Here is a 20,660-nt window from a genome sequence, read left to right on the forward strand (position 1 = left end):
GTACGGTAACACGTCAGTTATGTCTAATAAATTTCTACACAAAAATCGACTCTTGCATCTGTGAATGTGTGTGGGATTGGAGAGTTTAGAGTGAGGTAGTGGGCAGATGATCCTACCACCCAGTGCCTTTCTATTCTGTTACCCACACTGACAATGTAGCAGAGTCAACAACATGCAGATCTGCTAACTAGGAGCTAATAGTTTGTGTTGTCCTCTCCTCCATTTTGATTGCCGAGGCCCTTTCTGGGTGGTCTGAAGACACAGGTTGGGACCACAGTGTTCCATCTACTTTAATCAAGAACTAAAATTTGAGCTTGGGCTTGAGTCCCTGTTGAGGAATGAATGTCACATGCTAATAGTTCTTGGCTGTCTGGGTGATACTGGTTGGAAAAAAAAAAAATCAAAACTCATCAATACCATGACTTTTCCAGACTTAGGTGAACAAAGCCCAGTGATTCTCCTTCTTCCTGTTCTGGAAGTATCTTAGGCTAGGTAAAGTTTCACACCCATCCCCAAACTGTTTCTTTCCTCAATGCTGAAGATCAAATCCAGGGCCTTCAAAGCTAGCTAGGCAAGCACTCTGCCACTGAGCTCTGCCTCAGCCCTGCCTCAGCCCCTAGCTTTTTGAGACATGATTTTTCTATGTAGCTCGGGTTGCCCATCCATCCTGCCTCGGCATCCTGAGTGCTGGGATTACTGGTCCATGCTACCACAACCAGCTTCAACATATTTTCTTTAACTTTGGAGGTGTACAAAGGTTAAAACCATTCTCCCAGAGCCCAAATTACTAAGGACTCTATCTTGTCTTCTTTGCAGGTGGGTAATTTCTCTTGATAGTCATAGACTAATACAGTAAGCTGAACCCCATCCCTGTGTGGGTTTGAATCATGCTGTTCAATAGTCATCCTCGCTAGCAGACAAAGGATGGGAGACAGTCTATGGAGTACTGTTCCATAGAAACTTTGGGGGAAAGGAATCAAAGATGACAGAATTGCATGGAACTTTGATCTTAAGAGTTAAATGACATAAATACTAGTACCTTCTTCATGGAAAGCAATTTTTGTCAATTGAAAGCCAGGAATATTCTGGAACTATTGTCTCAGGGGTCTGGCACAGGACTCCTTCAGCTCTGTGGGCCGCCTCGTCATTGGCTAAGCATCCCCCATAGGAGCTAGGATGAGTCCAGGGGACATCCTGGGCCAGACGGCCATGGTAAAGGGCCGGCCCAGCTTTCTCTTCCTCTTTGCCCTCCTCCAGCTGGGAGGTCTGTGAGGCATTGCCCAAGATTCCCTGGAGTGGCTGGAGCTGCTTCTGTGGAGGAGACGTCCTGCAGCTGGGTTTTCTGAGACTGAGGTGGCTGTCGGCTGCAGTGAGTGTGGGGTCCTCGGGCGTCTCGGCCTTACCTGGCTGCTTTCTGAGTGTTAAAAGGGAAGGGGCTGAGAGCAAGGGCAGATGGGGACATTACCAAGGGACACGGAGCTCTGCAGGGAGACCACTGAGGAAAAGACACAGGTGGAAAGACCAGCCCACAGAGTGGCCACTGGTGGATCCTGGGACAGTTCTCTGGGAGAAGGCTTATCCGGCTGGCAATAGAGGGAAATTGTAATTAACTAGACTTTTGTCATGAAAAAAAAATTAAACTCTACCCAGCACTCATTCTTTCGTCTCTCTTGGACTCTGATTTAAGAGTCCCAGATGTCATCCTAAAGCTTTTCTTTCTTTCTTTCTTTCTTTCTTTCTTTCTTTCTTTCTTTCTTTCTTTCTTTCTTTCTTTCTTTCTTTCTTTTTCTTTCTTTCTTTTTTTTTTTGGTTTCTCAAGACAGGGTTTCTCTGTATAGCTTTGCGCCTTTCCTGGATCTCCCTCTGTAGACCAGGCTGGCCTCAAACTCACAAAGATCCGCCTGCCTCTGCCTCCCCAGTGCTGGGATTAAAGGTGTGCGCCACCAACGCCCGGCCCTAAAGCTTTTCTTTCATTAGTTCATTATCTTTGGCTAATTACCTACATTTTCTTTTATCTTGAGTCCTTTAAAAAAAAAAAAAAACATCAATTTTGAGCGGACTATGGAGCTCATTTTGAGCAGACTAGGAGACTCATTGTGTTGGGACTCCAAGGAGTGGCATCTTGTATGTGGCATTCAACCTCCACCCTAGGACAGCTGAGCTCCCAGGTGGTTGGTGGGGTGGCTGTGAGAGGTAGGGGGCCACTTTGTGGATTGCAAGTCTGTGGGCTTCTGATGGACCTGGGACTCTGCTTTGCAGCCTGAAGAGGAAGGATGGCCATGAACAAGGGCCCAACCCTGGTGGACGGAGACCTCCCTGTAAGTAACCTGGGCTCAGTTGGGATGGGGAATGGGTAACCAAGGGAGGAAGAATGAGGAGAGAGCGAGAGCCAGGGGACCTCAGGCGAGACATGTCTACCTTATGTTCCGAATCCACTGACTCCATCTTATTATCACTGCCCTTGCCACCATTAACAGGGGTGTTTGGGGGAACTGGAAGAAAGAGATGATGCCTATGATGGTCTAAGAGCTTTGGAGAAATGGGTAGGAATGCTGGCTGGAGGCTAAGGAGAGGCAAAAGTCCACCACCCAGAAGAACATGCATGCCATACGGAGCCCATGTATTCTGTGGCTTTAGCCTGTGACCAGAACCTGTAATGTGCTGCCAATGCTGCCGTGCCTGGGAATAAACTGGACAGTCAGTGTGTCCAGCATTTATCTCTGGCCTGGTTTTCACCAGGATTTTAAGTAATTATGATATTTTTATATGTCCTTGATATGTTTTGCCAAGATCTCTCTGATGTGGGTACAGTTCAGAGAGTGAAATTCAGAGCTATGACCCTGTAGGAAACTAAACTCATCCCAAATTAGGCTTTAAGGAACCTCTGCCGGGCAGTGGTGGCGCACGCCTTTAATCCCAGCACTCGGGAGGCAGAGCCAGGCGGATCTCTGTGAGTTCGAGGCCAGCCTGGTCTACCAAGTGAGTTCCAGGAAAGGCGCAAAGCTACACAGAGAAACCCTGTCTCGAAAAACCAAAAAAAAAAAAAAAAAAAAGGAACCTCTGTACTAGGGATAACTGCCTTGTTCCATACTAAATCGTAAGAGGAGTGTGAATGGGTCACAAGAAATGTTACGTCTTCTTAACGGTTGGTGGTTTCTTCCATTCCCAGCCCGTTGCTCCTTTGGCTTTGTCCAGAATAACCCTTGAAAGCACTGTTCAAAATGTGAAAGAGAATGTTTCCTCATGTAGTCCAAATCCTTTTCTCCTTCTGATATCTGACTCACCTGTAGGGTGAAAAGCTAAAATAGTGTGGCTGTTGTGTCCCGGAGCCCAAATGGGTCTCCTTGGTGGCTAACTTGACTTTCTGCAAGCAGAGTATGTCACAGGCTGGCTGCATCTACAGTCACACAGAACTGGAGCAGATGGGCAACCCTGAAGAGCTGGTTCACACTTTTTGTATGGACAATTCTTAACGTTCATAAGACTAGGCAAAAGAATACAAGTCCCAGGTATTTTTGACTAATCCCAAAGGCCAAGAATCCACGGTCAATCTGCCTCATCCTTGCCCAATGATTCATTTATTTTATCTTAATTTAGTTGGAAGCAAATTCCATATATTCCGTTTCAAACCTGACTTGGAAACAGTCCAATATGGTAACACATGCTCATAAACTCAGGACTCGGGAAGCAGAGGCAGGAGAATCAGGTGCTGCAGGCCAGCCTTGGTTACATAGTGAATTTAAGGCCAGTCTGGACTAGATGAGACCCTATCTTTCATTTTGTTTTTGTTTTCTGAGACAAGGGTTCTCTGTGTTGCAGTCCTGGCTGTCCTAGAATTCACTTTATAGACCAGACTGGCCTGGAACTCACAAAGATCTGCCTGCCTCCACCTCCCAAATGCTGGGATTAAAGATATGTGCCACCATACCCAGCGAGACCCTATCTCAAAAACACACAAAATCGAATCAAACCTGACTGAAGTCCTAGATCTACTATTCACTGTCTGTTCAATCTTGGGTAAATCCTATCTTCTCTCTGAATCTCAAACACTTCAAACAGCGAACTACTGTTAGGATTGAAATCAAGGCACCTCAACTGGTGTCCTGGCGCATAATGGCCTCTAGTAAATGTTGCTTCCTGCTACATGACCAGAATCATTCTTTCACTCAAAGATTGGGCTTTTTCTACTCTCTAAAGCTTAATTACGTAACTGCTGACAAAGCAAAATGCTTTGGTCAGAGTATGGCCTCCCAATAAGAAGAGATGACCACAGTACACCCCAAAGGCTCAGACTCACTGGAGTCCCAACTTAAAAATGGAGTGTTGTGTTTTAAGAAAGGCTATGCCAAACCCCCAAATGTCAGGAGGAAAGGGTCACAAGCCCATTGTGTGACCAATTCATAAACTAAGACAGGAAATGTATTTATTTTCTATGGAGAAGGGACCTTTGCAGAGAGTCACCCCTAACTTGAAGTATGGGATGGGGTGACATACAAAAGGTGAAGCAGATTTGTTCAGGGTTGTTCCAGTAGGGTGGAGACAGTGTGTGGAGGCAGGCTTCAGCTCAGCAAAGTTATCCAACAAGGGATCCAGCCACTCTGTGAAGGCATCAAGCCCACCCAAGGAGATATCCAAATACAAGTGTAGTGAGACTTTCTGGAAAGGATTTTTGCTGAGGAGCCCCAAGAAGCCTAGATCCTGCTATTCTGCGTAGTTAAGAAGAGCCCATGGGTGGTGGTGGTGGTGGTGGTGGTGGTGGTGGTGGTGGTGGTGGTGCACACCTTTAATCCCAGCACTGGGGAGGCAGAGGCAGGCGGATCTCTTTGAGTTCCAGGCCAGCCTGGTCTACAGAGCGAGATCCAGGACAGCCAAGGCGACACAGTGAAATCCTGTCCCTGCCCACCCCCCAAAGTTTAAAAAAAGAAGAGCTTACACATTCTACAAGGCACAGCCCCATGTATGGCTCATTTCTCCGGGGTCAGGCTTTTAGACAGGTACTGGGGAAGTAGAGGACATTCTGCCGGGAGAAGGGAGGAATACAACCATCACCACGGCAGAGTGACAGGTGTAGAGACAACCCAAGGACAGACGCAGCCATGATGGAGGAGAGTCAAAAGCTGGTCATGGTGACTCTTGTTTATAATCCCAGCACTCGGGAGGAGGAGTCAGTAGGACTGGTTGTTCAAGGTCAGCCTTAGCTAAGTAGTGAGTTCAAGGCCAGCGAGGGCTACTTGAGACCCTGTCTCACAGAGGAGGTGATAGTGAGAGAATAATATTCTACCAAGCAGAAAGGGATGTGGGAGGGAAGGCGAGCCTACTTGGCAGTGGTTCGGCATTTATAGACATGGGCTCAGCATCCCAGAAAGACCATGAAAGTGTTTAAATGAAGCCACCAAGTTGAAGGTGAACTAAAAGCCCCAACAGGTACATTCACTTGCTCTGGGCAGTCAGTTTAAGAGGAGTGACCAGGGAGGGGGATGGGATTTGGCTTGGTCCCCAGAGAACACAGATCGCCTCAGAGGTTCTCCAGAGCCTAGGCAGTGACCAGGAACGCATGGCAGGCAGGCTCTCCTTTTCCGTGACTGGACCATTCAGAGACACCTTGTTTCCTTTAGACTCGGGCTGGCCTCACAAACGGCATGCATGACCCCTAGCTAGGGTCAGCTTGCAGGGGGCTTGAGTGGGGGTGAGAGGATCTAACTCTCTCTTTGCTGACAGGAGCAGGAGAATGTGCTGCACAGAGTCCTGCAACTGCCTGTGGTGAGCGGCACCTGTGAGTGCTTCCAGAAGACCTACAACAGCACCAAAGAGGCCCACCCCCTGGTGGCCTCTGTTTGCAATGCCTACGAGAAGGGTGTACAGGGTGCCAGCAATCTGGCTGCCTGGAGCATGGAGCCGGTGGTCCGCCGGCTGTCCACCCAGTGTGAGTTCTCCCAGAACTTGGCAGCAGCCTGCCTGTCCCACTGATCCTCATTGCATGTCTGCCTGTCTGCTTGTCCGTCTGTCTGACCATCTCACGGCTTGTTTGTCCACCTCCCCGACCACCTCCCTTACTTGCCTATATCCAACTTCCTGATCTTCTCATCTGCAGATATAGAGGACAACAGGCGCAGATCTCTTTGGGTCTATACATGCCTCAGCTGTAGCCTAGGCTGGGGCATCTTCGGCTAACAATGACAGCCAAAGAGTTTTCAGGGGGAAGGATGGGCAGATCTAAGGGAGCAGTGGTGAGTGTGGAGCCACCCCGACTCCAAATACAGCAGAAGGAGCAGAGTCTCAGTGACAGCCGGCCTAGCAGGGCAGAAGGGCACCAAGGAAAGAGAAAGCTCCTTCACCCCCCTGCTGCTGGTACCGGTGGGGCAGGTGGGGCAGTCGAGAGCTCCCAGGCAGGGTCCTGGGGGCAGAAACAAGGGTCAGTCTGTCTCCATTATTCTGCCTCCAACAGAAAATACGGTCTCCAAGAACCAGGTCTTCACAGGCTTGAGGGAAATCTCAGCAGCACCGCGAAGTCTAGCATCTTCTATCATCCTGATAGATTTTGGGGATGTGAGAGTTCCACCCAGCAACCAGGCAAGGAAGACTTAAAGGCTCCATTTCAAATCCATGGGCGCATAGATGGCCCTGGTTAAATTCAGTGGGTCACAAAACAAATCGAAATGACAGGGACGTGAGAAACAGACATGGGGGCTGGCCAGGATGGGAGACAGATAAGAGAAGATGCATGTGGGGACGTGAGTGAGAAAAATGCATTATGCATGCGTATAAAGTTGTCCAAGAAAAACACATGCAGTTAATGATAATAATAATAAAAATACCACAAGCCCTAGGCTAGCCCTCAAGAATGCCCTCATTCTGTCCAATCAGAAGACAGCCAGAGTCATCTGGGCTCTTTGCTGTTTTAAAGAAATACGAAAGAGCCATCTATAAATAACCTTTAAACCTGTGCCTTCCATGGCCTTGACCACAGAGTCGGCATCCTCAGCAGACCATGGCAGTCTCCCCCTGGAAACATCTGCATCCTCCGGGGGCCTTACCCACTCCTCAAGGGCAACTTCTTTCTCTTCCCTGTGGCTCCTTTCAGCTGCGGCCATCTTGACCGCTGGGGGTTAAAACTGGTTCCAGGGTCAATCTGGAGCTGCTCTGGCTGTGGCTGTGAATCAGTCATCTTCAGGACTAAGCAAGCCTAGGCCTGCCCCCCTCCTCCCGAGGCCTCTGCCGAGGCCCTGGTGCCACCTGCCTCACTCCCACATGGGTTCTCTCACTTCCTCACACCCTTCCAGAACAATGAACAGGGAGGGAGGTTGGGCGGGGAGAGAACAGCATTTGGCGGTGGTTCATAGAGGCGGCCATCACTTTACAAACACAGAGGCTGACGGTTCCGGCTCCTGACAGCAGGAGGCAGCAGAGAGCTACTGCCCAGGGCCCTAGCGGTAAAGAATAGGGTCCGTGTGAGCCTAACCTGGTGTTCAGACAGAGGGGACTTGCTAAAGCCACGTGCTGAGCAGGTGCAAGGCTTTGGGTGCAGGTCTTACAGATTCCAAAATGACCCTGCCCTCAAGGAGTCATAAGTACATGGGAGCTAAATATAGCAGGATCTCTGGTCCCTGGACAGCAGGGCTGGGATCTGGGGGTCTGGGGGCCCCAATGTACCTCCTTTGAGATGGAGGCCACTATTAATTCCTCGGGAGGGGAGTAGGGATCCGCCCAACCCAGCCCTTCCCTTTCAGTCACAGCTGCCAATGAGTTGGCCTGCAGAGGCCTGGACCACCTGGAGGAAAAGATTCCGGCCCTTCAATACCCTCCAGAAAAGGTGAGTCCTCCCTCTGCTCTAGTGCTCCCTACGCTCTCTTATTGACCTCCTCTCAGAACGGCTGATGCCCTGGCTGTGTGACTTTGTGTGCTCATGAGGTGAGCACCCTCTTGGGCAAATGGAGACCCCTCTTCCTCTTTCTGTGGGGCTGGGTAGAGTCGGGGTGTCTGGGACAGCAGGTACACACCTCAGATAAGCTCAGACAGACACTTTCATGGTCCTCAAGGGGAAGGAAGGGCTAACCCCAACATGGCCCCTCCATAATTGCACAGCCTTCTGATACTGTGGCTGTGGGGTCTGGGATTCTGTGGGTTTGCACAGGACTGTGGTGATAACAGCTACCTTCGATCTTGGGTCTCATTCACTGGGATCTCAGGACTGCATACATGGCCTTGAGATCCAACCCATTAGGGACCATGAGACTAAACGAGTCACTTTTCCCTGGCCAAGCCTTTAACTACCTTATCCAGTGCTGGCTTCAGTAAGGCCTATGACCTCCTCTGTATTACTGACCAACCACCGGTCTGTCCTACCAATCTCCCCTGAGCCCTGCACCCTGCACCCTGCCCTTGCCAACGGCCGCAGCATGGGTCTCATGGAGCCCTCTCGGGTCATCCTTGGTGACGGGACTCAGCTACCCTCACTGTGCAGATGAGTAAACACAGCCTGAGGTGGAGACCACCAGGGGTCGGCTGGTCACCTGTCTAGTGCTCCAGACCAAGTCAACTTTGTCACGGAGGAGCTCCCAGGGTCTCTGGAGGAAGAAGGCAAATTACTCCAGCATTAAATCTGTAGGAGGGTCAGTCATGCCGATCAATCAGTGGGAACAGTGTGTCGAGGGACAGCTAGAGGGGGGAGGATAGGGCTCTGGGAGAGGGGGGTGCCTTATGTGAAGGAGGGTATCAGGACTGGTGTCACCAGGGAGGCTTTGAGGCTTCTTCACACAGTGTGGAGAAGCCAGGAGACTGCGGTGGCCTTTTTCTTTCCCACATATTCACATAGTCTTGCCAGTCCCCGGTCTTTTTTTTTTTTTTTTTAATTTTAGACAGGATAATATCATGCTGTAGCCCAGGCTGGTCTGGAACTCACTATGTAGCCAAAGATAGCACCAAACCCATGGTGATCCTTCTGTCTCAGCCGCCAGCCCTTGTATTACAAGTGTGTGCTCCCGTGCCCGGTGTGCCTGGGTCTTTAAATGGGGCCCTCCAGAGAGCTGGGCTCAGGACCTTGTGAGGAAACTCACACAGTTGACTGTCTCCCCACCCTCCTCAGATTGCCTCTGAACTGAAAGGCACCATCTCTACCCGCCTTCGAAGCGCCAGGAACAGCATCAGCGTGCCCATCGCAAGCACTTCTGACAAGGTCCTGGCCAGCTGCGAGCTTGCCTTGGGGATGGCGAAAGAGACAGCGGAATATGCTGCCAACACCCGAGTTGGCCGACTGGCCTCTGGAGGGGCTGATCTGGCTCTGGGCAGCATTGAGAAGGTGGTAGAGTTCCTCCTGCCGCCTTCCAAAGAGGAGTCAGGTAACTGCCCTTCAGACTGGCTGGCCACCCTGGGAGCCAGCTGGCCGCTCGGCACCCGAGGATCAATGAGAGACCACAGGTCTTATTGGCCTTGCCCTGGCACAGGGAATGCCCCTGCGAAGCTCCAGAGGATCTCAGTCCTTAGTCCCTCCACCCTAGATGTCAGAGGGAAGATCCGGCATTGGCTATCACCAGAGGGGGCGTGGTAGAAGGAAGGCGATTGTTTTCCAGCCCAAGGCACAACCCTGAGTCCATTTTCTATTTTATTTACTCTTTCAAAATTTTATGTGTCTGAGTGTTTTGACTGCATGTATGGGTGTACACCATGTGTGTGAATGCTGCCTGTGAGAGCCAGAGAAGGACTTTGGATCCCCCAGAACTGGAGGTACAGATGGCCGTTACCTACCATATTGATGCTGGGAATTGAATGCAAGTTCTCTAAAGAGTGGCAAGTGCTATTAACCTCTGAGCCGTCTCTCCGGGCCCCTCAGACCCCTTTTGATCTCTTTTCTTTCATATCTTTTTTCTAGCCCCTGGTTCCGGACGGCAGCGGACCCAGAAGGCTCCCAAGGTCAAACCGAGCCTCGCGAGGAGGGTCAGCAACCTGGCCAACACTCTCTCTCGACACACCATGCAGACCACTGCTTGGGCCCTAAAGCAGGGCCACTCTCTGGCCATGTGGATCCCGGGGGTGGCACCCTTGGTGAGTCTGCTCAGAGCTCTGCCTGGCCCTGCTCTGGGGTTTCCCAGTCCCTCTGTCTTGGGAACAGCCTTCAAGCTGGGTTGGGACTTTAGACATAAAGACAGGGGTCTTAAGAGGATGGTGGACTAATTGCCCAGGCCATGGGAGAAGGCAAAGGACAGAACACAAACTGAGGTGTGGTCCTGCCCCACCACCCTCTTCTGTCTCCCCCACCCTCCCTCAGAGTCTCCCTGACTCCCAGCCTTCATGACCCTAAGTAGACCTCTTATGGTGGACTCCTCATCCCCATTTGCTATTAAAACAGTAGAAGTGTCCCCCATAAACAAATAAACAAAACAAAGAATCACAAAAATCCTGTCCAGTGGACAGGAGTCCCATTAGCCCTCGCCCCTGACTGGGCAGTTTCCCAGCCTTTCCTTCTAGGACTCTTGACTTTCTCATTACACCCAGGCCAAAGCTGCTTCTCACCTGGGTCTTTAAATGGGCCCTTCAGAGAGCTGGGCTCAGGCTGGGGTTTTTAGAATAAGGAACTTAGTGGAAACTAAGAGGGGGAAAAAAGGAAAGAAAGAAAGGAAGGAAGGAAGGAAGGAAGGAAGGAAGGAAGGAAGGAAGGAAGGAAGGAAGAAAGAAAGAAAGAAAGAAAGAAAGAAAGAAAGAAAGAAAGAAAGAAAGAAAGAAAGAAAGAAAGAAAGAAAGAAAGACGAGTTAAAGTCAGGCATGTAAAAGCACATACTAATAATCTCCACACTTAGGAGGCAGAGGCAGGAGGATTTCTTCAAGTTTGAGACCAGCCTTGTCTATAGAGTGAGTCCCAGACTACCCAGAGCTATATGGTGAGACCCCATTTCAAAAGACAACAGCAAAAGACCCACAGACAAAAAAACAAAACAAAAACAGAAAACAGAGACAAATGAAACAATTAGAACACGGAGGTGGGGTCTGGGCTGGGCTGTAGCTTGGTGCTGGAGCACTTGCCTAGCTTACCTGAGGTCACACACCCACAGAGCTGTAAGAAGAGAAAGCCCAGGAGTCGGCAGGAAGTGCCTGCTTTCCAGTCATGTGACAGGTCCTTTTACTTTATTTTATTTTAGAGACAGGGTTTTTTCTGTGTAGTTTTGGTGCCTGCCCTGGATCTCACTCTGTAGCCCAGGCTGGCCTCGAACTCACAGAGATCTGCCTGGCTCTGCCTCCTGAGTGCTGGGATTAAAGTCGTGCAACACCACTGCCCAGCTACTTTTTAAACTTTAATTGACTAATTTTTTTTTTTTGAGATAGGGTTTCATTCTGTAGCCCAGGTTAGCCCTGAATTTGTGGCAATTCTCCTCCCTCAACCTCACAAGTGTTAGGATTCCAAGTTTTTCCCATCACACTGGGAAGTAAGTGGTACTCTTTTTAAAGTTTGGCTTTACCTATCATCACTCTGTGTGCCGTGCCCCCCCCTTCTGAGCTGGGGGTGGAGGCGTGCTACGGTAGCTCCTGTGCTGAGGTCAAAAGACAACCCTCAGGAGCTGAGTGTTTTGAGAAGCAAGATGGGGGTCGGTGGAAGTGGGCGTGGTGGGGGATCGCTGCAAGTTTAAGGCCAGCCTGGTCTACATAGTGAGTTCCTGCCGGCTAGGGCTACATAGTAAGACCTTGTCTCAAAAAATAAATATAAATAAAAATAAACAAGCACCGAGGTTGGGGGTACAAGCTAAACGTTTATATGGAAGGGCCCCGATTCCACCTCAACACTAAAGAGAAAAGAGAACAGCCAAAATGAGTGTGTGGCTGTGAAGTCAGAAGGGGGTCCCAGACTGGGGAAGACAGACGGAAGAGAGTCATGAGAATCTTGGGGTGTTGAAATAGTCTCTATCTTGATCTGCTATTGTTACATAGGGTGTGCTCACAAAAAGCCACAGCGTTCTATGCTAACGATGTGTGCCTTCAGTGGTAAGATATTACTAATTAAAACGCTGGGGGAGAGGCTGGCTGGACGGCTCAGTGGTTAAGAACACTCGTTGCTCTGGCAGAGGACCCAGGTTCAGTTCCCAGCACCCACATGGTGGCTCACAGCCACCCCTAACTCCAGTTCCAGGAAATCTGGTGCTCTCTCCTGACCCCTGTGGGCACCAGGCACACAGTGGGTGCCCATGCATACTGATAAAATGAAATAAAGAAAGAAAAAAGAAACAAACAAACAAACCCCAAACCCTGTGGGGGTAGGCCCTGCTTCTCCACCGCGGCCCCTGCTCCTGTGATAAGGGCCTTACAGCCTAGAGGGGTCCACTGAGCCATCTGTCTGCTGCCATCCTCCCTCAGAGCAGCCTGGCCCAGTGGGGTGCATCGGCGGCCATGCAGGTGGTGTCCCGACGGCAGAGTGAGGTGCGCGTGCCCTGGCTGCACAACTTAGCCGCCTCCCAGGATGAAAGCCATGAGGACCAGACCGACACGGAGGGGGAGGAGACGGACGACGAGGAGGAAGAGGAGGGATCAGAGGCTGAAGAGAGCATGCTCAGAGAGGTGACGAAGCTCGCGAGAGCCGAAGGCCTCGCAGCCCGCGGGTGGGGGTGAGAAGCAGAGGAGCGGGGTAGAGTAAAGAACGCTGTGCCAGCCGGGCGGTGGTGGCGCACGCCTTTAATCCCAGCACTCAGGAGGCAGAGCCAGGCGGATCTCTGTGAGTTCGAGGCCAGCCTGGGCTACAGAGCCTAGTCCCAGGACAGGCTCTAAAACTACACAAAGAAACCTTGTCTCGAAAAAACAAACAAACAAACTGGGAGCGCTGTCCCCAGTCACCCCCAAATTCACAGCCAACTAAGGATCGCCGTGTCAGTCAGCGGGCTCCACGACACCCACAAAAGGAGGCAGGGTGGGGATTGCTGCTCCATTTTGCAGATGAAGAAACTGGGGTTCAGAGAGAAGAAATGACTTGCCCAAGGCCACACTACCCACAGCTAGGGACAGACCCAGGCCTAGTTAGTTTTTGTTTATTTATTTATTGTTGTTGTCGTTGTTCTTTTCTCTCTCCCCAGCTCTCCCTCCTTCCCCTTCTCCCCTCCCCCCTCTCTATTTTGTGTCCCGTTTCCCCTCCAGCTCTGGGCTGGTGGTTAGGGAAAGGGTCAGAGGAGCGGATGCAGGACAGGGGCTAACGGTTCTCTGGCCCACAGGTAACAGCCCTGCCCACCCCCAGAGGCCTGCTGGGTGGCGTGGTACACACCATGCAGAAGACTCTCCGGAGCACCATCTCAGCAGTGACGTGGGCACCTGCGGCCGTGCTGGGCACCGTGGGAAGGATCCTGCACCTCACCCCAGCCCAGGCTGCCTCCTCCACCAAAGGGAGGGCCATGTCCCTCTCCGACGCCCTGAAGGGTGTCACTGATAACGTGGTAGACACTGTGGTACACTATGTGCCGGTGAGTCCCACCCCAGGGCCACCTTCTCCCAGGGTAGATTTGACTGAAGGAGATGTTAGGACCCCACCCCCTTGTTTTCCAGCCCATGGAGACCCTTCTCCAATCTCCAGTACTCAAAACCTTCTTCCTACACCCTGGTCTTTCCCCTCCCAGAGTGCAGATGTTCCCAGCCCTGGCCTCAGACCTCTCCCCTACATTGTGCCTCCCATTTGATGATGGAGTCATTGGTTCATGAGTCCCTAGTGGCTCAGCCCTCCCCCTTCAGCTCCTAGAGGAAGGGCCTGGCAATAAACTTTCAGGGCACCTTGAGCGATAGGCTGTGCCTTCGAGGGACAGTAGGGCGAAAAAAAAAAAGCCAAGACTCATGCCATCTTTTTGGGAATCCCTGAGACTCTCTCCAAAGGAAGTTACAAGTTGAGCAGGCTGAAGGAGAACTTGATGAAACAGGAGGTGCCCCTAGGGTTGGCCAGGAGAAAGGTTAATCATTGAAACTGGGAGGGGTGGCATGCTTCAAGGAGGGGGACTCCTCCCACCACCAGAGGCGACCAGAGTCCTTAGAACCTCAGGGGTCTCCCGGATGCCCCTATCCTGGTAGCCTACACCCCAGTCTGTGCCCTTGTGATGGCCGCCCCCCGGGGGAACTAGGCTAAACGCCATAGAAAGGGCGGTGACTCCTAGCAGAGGGATCCCTAACAAGAGTGTCCGGCTGTCAGCTTCCCAGGCTGTCCCTGATGGAGCCGGAGAGCGAATTCAGAGACATCGATAACCTGCCTGCAGAGGCCGAGCTCAAGGGGTCCGGAGCGCGGCCCGCCAGTCCCGAGTCCGCGCAGCGTCCCGGCCAGCCCCGCGGCAGCTTGCGCAGCGCGCGGGGGCTCAGCATGCCCTCCTGCCCCGGTCTGGAAGACAAGGCGGAGACTTCGGGGCGTCCCGGATTCCTGGCCATGCCCCGGGAGAAGCCTGCACGCCGAGTCAGCGACAGCTTCTTCCGGCCCAGCGTCATGGAGCCCATCCTGGGTCGCGCACAGTACAACCAGCTGCGCAAAAAGAGCTGAGCGGTCTGTGCCCCTGCTCGCCCCAGCGCCACCCAGCAGGAGGGTCGCTTCTCCCCAAGGAAACAGAAATCATACTTCTAAGTGGGTCTCTCCTTCAGGGTGGCCCCTTGGGAACCTGAGCCACATCCCCACGATGCTGTTGAGGCACCCATCACTTCTGAAGCATCCTTTGGGGGCTTGCCCATCACAGGCAGTTTTTAAGGGGCACCAGAGCAGTGGTCGATTCTCATTTCATGGCTTTCTTTTCTTTCTTTCTTTTTTTTTTTAACTAAAAAAGCAATTGCTTGATTTGATTTCTCACTTTAGAAAAACTTGTGGCCAAATGGCACCTGACCCGTTCTAAAATTCATATCCCTTCTCTGTGAACATGTATTTATTGCCAAAAAGTAGTTGATCAATTTCTTTTCTTCTTTTCTTTTTCTCTCCTCCTCCCCTTTCCCTACCCTTCCCCTGCTTCCTCTTTCCTCTCCCTCTCCCCCTCCTCCCCCCTTTCTCCTCCTCCTTCTTACTTCTTCCTTCTCCCAAGCAGTCCAGGCTGGTTTCATCTCCAGTGCCAGGAGATGCACACTCCGGCCAGCTCCCTCTGAATGTCAGGAATTCTCAGTACATTTTTAGCGCTGAGCTCTGAGACCCTCTGAGACCCTGGCTCTCCGCATACTGCTTTAAAAAGAACAAGGAGGTGCCAAAGCCTCTGTGTGTTTATTTAGAAAACAGTTCCAGTTTTTGAGTCTCTCCCCCACACAGGCGGAGCCTCAGGTCCGTCCTCTACAGCACCAACTTTTCCTCACAGCCACACTTCCATGCCATCATTCTTGCCTTCTGCCTATATGGTCACTCTCGAATGTTGATACCCCAGATGCTGGGAGCCAACAACGGTCACCTGAAGCCTGATAGTGTGTATTATATAGAGCACATATTCATAGCCACTGTTCATTCCAAATCCCATTTTTGGAAATGTCAATATTTGGTCAATCTAGAACATTCATAAATACACTTGTAACATTCAGACATTGCAAGGTGTGTGTTTTCTTTTCTGGATTTCTCAGTTCTCTTTCATAAAAACAGCCACAGTTCAGTTTCTTATGGATCCTTCCAGTTACAGGCTCTGTTTGGGCAAGCACATGTGTATAAACACCTATCTTTGTTTACCTAAACCGTGGGCAGTGCCCTCCAGGCTTTTCCCACTGTGGTAAATACATCATTTTAAATGCTTATTGTGCTTTTAAGAAAAGACTTTTTTTTTTTTTTTTTTTTTTTTACTTTTCATGTATGACTGTTTTTCTCGCATATATGTGTCTGTGCACCATGTGTGTGCCTGGTGCCCACGGAGGTTAGACGAGGGCATTGGACCCCCGGAACTGTAGTTATAGGTGGTGAGCTGCCATGGAGTGCTGGGAATAAAACCCAGGTCCTCTGAAAGAGTAACAAGCGCTCTTAACCACGGAGCCATCTCTCCAGCTCCTCAACTACACATCTTATCCATCTTTTTGTGCCAGGATCAGAAGGCCTACGAGCTCTTTTGAATGGTAATCTGTAATATGAAAGTAATGTGGATAATTTGGTGTAGCTAGCTCCCAAATGATCAACCTCTAGGTTGTTTCCTTTCTCTGCCCTACACTCAGTGGTAGAACATATGCTTAACATGTGCAGAGTCCCGGGTTTGATTCCCAGCAACACACACACACACACACACACACACACACACACACACACACACAATCCCATGCATATATGTGGATATATCCATGGACAAATTGTAATTTGTACCCATGATATTCTTGATGAAATAATAAGTGATTTGAAATACTGGTATTTCTGCTAGCTTTTGAAAGGAAACTCTATTTTATTCAGTTATTGTCATCTGCTGCTATATGAATTCACACACATCATTAGGGCACATCTGTCATTCCTTCTAGACATCCACATACGCAACATATCAGAATCCCTCATACCCATGAGTACCTCCTTGGCCCCTGCTTTGTGGTGTGTTGAACCCTGGTCTTTGGCAGACCTTTATTGTAGTGAGTTCTATACCTTAACCCATGGTTTTGGAGTTTGAGGATGCCAAAAATAGGGATGGAGAGTGGACAGGGCATGCAATGCCAGCGTGACTAGTACACTTCCCCTGAGCACATTCAGGAACGCCTTGGACTGTAGTGGGTATGAATCCGGCAAGAGGGGTCCTTAGCCACTGGTGTGCAGGGCTCTGAAGACAGAACCCAGCTTATCTCTGGCAGAGCTACACAGGCCGCTCCTGGAAAGTGACACCAGGCCTGGATGTGCAGAGAAACGCCAGCTCATCCTGGCCTCCCTATCTGTGCTGGACTGCCCCACCCACCCCAAGATTCCACCCACAGCACTGCAATGAAGCAAAACAAGTCACAAAAAGTCCTACTGTATTTCTTGAACGTTTGTATTTCCCCCTTCACGAAGTGGCTGTCAAAACTTTTAAGTATTTTTCTCTTGGTAATTTATTTTCCTCATCGAGGCTTGGGAGTTCTGCACATTTCCCCAGAGAGTGATCACTCATGTATCTTCCTTTCACTTATGACTGATTTTTTTGTCTTCATGATTGTTTTTAAATGAGTAGTTCTTTTTTTTTGTTGTTTTTTTTTTTTGTTTTGTTTTGTTTTTTTGTTTTTTGGAGACAGGGTTTCTCTGCGTAGCTTTGCGCCTTTCCTGGAGCTCACTTGGTAGTCCAGGCTGGCCTCGAACTCACAGAGATCCACCTGGCTTTGCCTCCCGAGTGCTGGGATTAAAGGCGTGCGCCACCACCGCCCGGCTGAGTAGTTATTTTTTAAAGAAAGGTTTTATTTTGGCCTGGTGATGGTGGCACATGCCTTTAATCCCAGCACTTGGGAGGCAGAAGGAGATGGATCTCCAAGTTTGAAGCCAGCCTGGTCTACAGAGTGAGTTCCAGGACAGCCAGGGCTACACAAAGAAACCCTGTCTCAAAAAACTACTACTACTACTACTACTACTACTACTACTAAATAAAAAAGGGTTTATTTTGAATTTTGTGTATAAGTACGTGTCTGTGTGTGGGTTTGTACACATGAGTGCAGTGCCCGGGGAAGCCAGAAGATGGTATCTGATCCCATGGACCTGGAGTTATAATTGGTTGTGAACTACATGATGTGGGTACTAGGAACCAAACCAGGGTCCTCTGCAAAGGGCAATATGTGCTCTTAAGCACTGATTGATTGATTTAATTTGATTTATTTAAATTTAGTCAAATTATCATTCTTTTATTTTATAGTTTGTAATTCTTAGTTACAGCTTTACAAATATTCCTTACCACGAAGTCGTTATGATGTGGTACTTAGTAGGCCCTAGACCTTAGCACAACTGATGCCATGATGGACGTGCCATGCAGGCCTTGGAATCCAGCGTGTAGGCAGCAACACCTGTCAGAACAAGATCAAAGACCTAACCCCTCAAATCCTGTAGCTCTAGGAAAGTCCCTGAATGTGCCAACCTTGCAGTTTGACGCTCGTAGCTCCACTTCGGGCTAACTGCTACGGCTAATTAAGGTGTGCCAACCCAGGATGCAGTTTTTTTCAGTGTACGTGCGTGCATGCATGCCTGTGTGTGTGTGTGTGTTTGTGTGTGAGCATGCTTAAAAGCCCACTCTGAGAACAGTTCAAGACTGCACTCAGGTCCCGAAAACATCCAGTATTGTCCCCAGCTGACTAATGAGTACTTTCTGTTGGCTTGCACCTGTGTCTGAGTGATCTTCTCTGGTGGATGTCTCACAAGACTATCTCTTGTATCTCTCCAAATATTTTCATAATGTTGTTTTATACATTGATTACTTTGTAATATGATTTAAGTGGGGATTCAGCTTTTCCGTCCACATGGAGGACTGACAGGAGGCCTGTGTGTTTCCCAGTCACTTCACCCTGAAATTTCTTTATAACCGAATACTACAGGAGAATTGAGACTTTGGCCGAGGTCAGCTGGGAATTTCTGATCTATTGTAGCCTGGCGCCTAGCTGGAGTCAACAAACCGAGTTCTGTCTGATGCCTCATGCAGCCTGACTTGCTGCCACTGACCGGCATCCTGTTATACAAGCCTAGCTTCTAGTATAGTCTATTTCTGTGGGATTAGCTGAATCGTAATGGTTCCAGTTTTTATATCTGCTCCTTGGCAGGAGGGTCTTGCTACTCCCTGCACTTTGCATTTCCATAGAAGTAATAAAAACCAGCTGGCCAGATTCTTACCGTCTTTTGGGCCTATCACAACTTTCAAAGCAGCTGGATTTTTTTTTCTTTTTTTTTGATTTTTCAAGACAGGGTTTCTCTGTGTAAGAGTCCTGGCTGTCCTGGAACTCACTCGGTAGACCAGGCTAGCCTCGAACTCACAGAGATCCCCTGCCTCTGCCTCCCAAGTGCTGGGATTAAAGGCGTGTGCCACCATTGCCTGGCACCATCTGGATCTTTAATTCCTTCCTTCCTCCCTCCCTCCCTTACTTCCTTCCTTTCCTTCCCTTTTGTCTCATCTCTCTCTTTTTCCCTCTCCTCCACCCCCTTTCTTTCTTGGGTCTTACATAGGCCAGGCTGGTCTCAAACTTGATGTTCAGCTGCGGCTGGCCTCAGACTCCTGACCCCTTTGCCTCCGTCTTCCCAGCTCTGGGACTGCACGTGTGCACCACCACACCTAACAACACCTCTATTTTCTGACCACACACACACACACACACACACACTGTATTCCAGCTCTTGACCGAATATGTGGGACCATCTATTTTGTACTGGAGACAATGCCAAAGGCCACAGCTTGACCTTGGGGAGGGCACACTGGATTGTCCCACGTGGGTTTTAGTGGTAGACATGAAATCATTACCTGCTCACTGGTAAGGGTTAGGAAAAGGTTACTTCTTTGTAAATCATGGATTCAGATTGACAGTTCCAGTGATGTCTATCACCACAGAATTCTACAATTTACCGTAACATTAACGGCTTTAGTGTTACCTTCTCTATAGCTTAATTACTATAATTGCTATTATAACTATAATCATAACTCCTCGGAAAAATGTGATGTTTCATCAATCACTATCACCTTCTGCGATGTTTATGCACGTTTAGCATCTGGCTTCTTCACATTCAGAGTCTGAACGAATCTCTTTGGCTGTTTCTGTGGCAGGCTGCTATGCATTTGGGGCTATTTCTACTCAGTTCTCCAACTGCGTTAGGATAGATTTATGACTGACAGCTCAACTCTATGGCATTGAGAGAACACTCTACATTGCATCTGCAATTCCCAACTGCTTTATCTCCCTCACCGAGACACCACCTGGTCTTATTGTTCTTGTCTTTTCAGGCTGTGTTTCTACTGTTTTGAGGCTGAGGGTTTTCTCATGTAGATCTGGGAGGGCTGGCAATTTCTGAAGCCTTTAATTACGCTGCCTGTCTATATCAGGCAATCTTCTGTGTACATACTGCATTAAAATTTGCTGCTATACTAGAGCTTTCTTTAGTGTTGTTTTAAGTGATAAATAGGTACTCTGAGATGGTGGTGGTGGTTGGTTTGTGGTCCTTGGGATGGAAACCCAGGCCTCTCTCGTGCTACATAAATGCCCTATTACTTCCCAAGTCCGGTGTCCAGATTTTTTTATTTTTGTGTTTGTTTGAGACAGAGTCTCACTCTGTACCCCAGGCTGGCATTGAACTCCTCACTGTCCCCCTGCCCTAGGAATCCCGCAGAGTGCTGGGATTACAGGGCATGTGCCACCCATCCCGGTTTGGATTCCAGATTCGGATTAAAAATTCAACAGCGCATGGTGTTTCCGGTGGGAATGAGCCCTCTGAGGTCACCGAGAGGGCCACACCTGTATCACCTCTCTCGATGACAAAGTGTCCCTTGACTGTAAAATGCATTTTTGTCTCAAAAATCCGATAATGTGACAGTTAGTTTTAGAATTGAAGGAAGGGGGGCTTTTGCTGTTCTTGTTTTGTTTTGTTTGTTTTGAATGAGGAGGATGGTTTGACGCTGGGAGCAGAAAGGCTGTGGATTTCGGAGACTTCAGCCGCTGGCTGCTGCCCCCCCCCCCAGGCCCTCCCACTCCGGCCTAGGCCCGCCCCTCCCCCAGCGGAGGGCCCGCCCCGCCCCGTCTGCGGGCCGACTTGGAGGCGCCCAGCAAGCGCCTCCGCCCCCGAGCGCCGGGGCAGGCGGAGTTGC

At 49.8% G+C, this 20,660-nt stretch overlaps 1 protein-coding gene across 3 annotated transcripts; it reads left to right on the top strand.

The window, feature by feature from the left end:
- Positions 1–1,198: 1,198 nt before the first annotated feature.
- On the top strand, positions 1,199–15,495 carry Plin1 (perilipin 1). 3 transcript variants are annotated; one of them, XM_028873709.2, is made up of 9 exons: positions 1,199–1,369; positions 2,260–2,318; positions 5,719–5,923; positions 7,728–7,810; positions 9,083–9,335; positions 9,866–10,038; positions 12,337–12,537; positions 13,182–13,427; positions 14,141–15,495. In XM_028873709.2, the coding sequence occupies exons 2-9, from the start codon at positions 2,274–2,276 to the stop codon at positions 14,477–14,479; spliced, it is 1,545 nt and encodes a 514-aa protein (XP_028729542.1). In that variant the 5' UTR covers positions 1,199–1,369; positions 2,260–2,273; the 3' UTR covers positions 14,480–15,495. The 3 variants fall into 3 exon arrangements, with proteins under 3 accessions (XP_028729542.1, XP_037054028.1, XP_037054022.1); XM_037198133.1 differs by lacking the exon at positions 1,199–1,369 and adding an exon at positions 1,376–1,512; XM_037198127.1 differs by lacking the exon at positions 1,199–1,369 and adding an exon at positions 1,515–1,602.
- The last annotated feature ends 5,165 nt before the right edge of the window (positions 15,496–20,660 follow it).

Source organism: Peromyscus leucopus, chromosome 1 (genome assembly GCF_004664715.2).
Source record: "Peromyscus leucopus breed LL Stock chromosome 1, UCI_PerLeu_2.1, whole genome shotgun sequence".
NCBI classification, from domain to species: Eukaryota; Metazoa; Chordata; class Mammalia; order Rodentia; family Cricetidae; genus Peromyscus; species Peromyscus leucopus.

Coding starts and splice junctions, on each gene's coding strand:
- Plin1 (XM_028873709.2), top strand. CDS start 2,274: ATGGCCATGAACAAGGGCCCAACCCTGGTGGACGGAGACCTCCCT. Junction 10,039..12,336: donor TCCCGGGGGTGGCACCCTTG/GTGAGTCTGCTC, acceptor ATCCTCCCTCAG/AGCAGCCTGGCCCAGTGGGG. Junction 12,538..13,181: donor AAGAGAGCATGCTCAGAGAG/GTGACGAAGCTC, acceptor TCTGGCCCACAG/GTAACAGCCCTGCCCACCCC.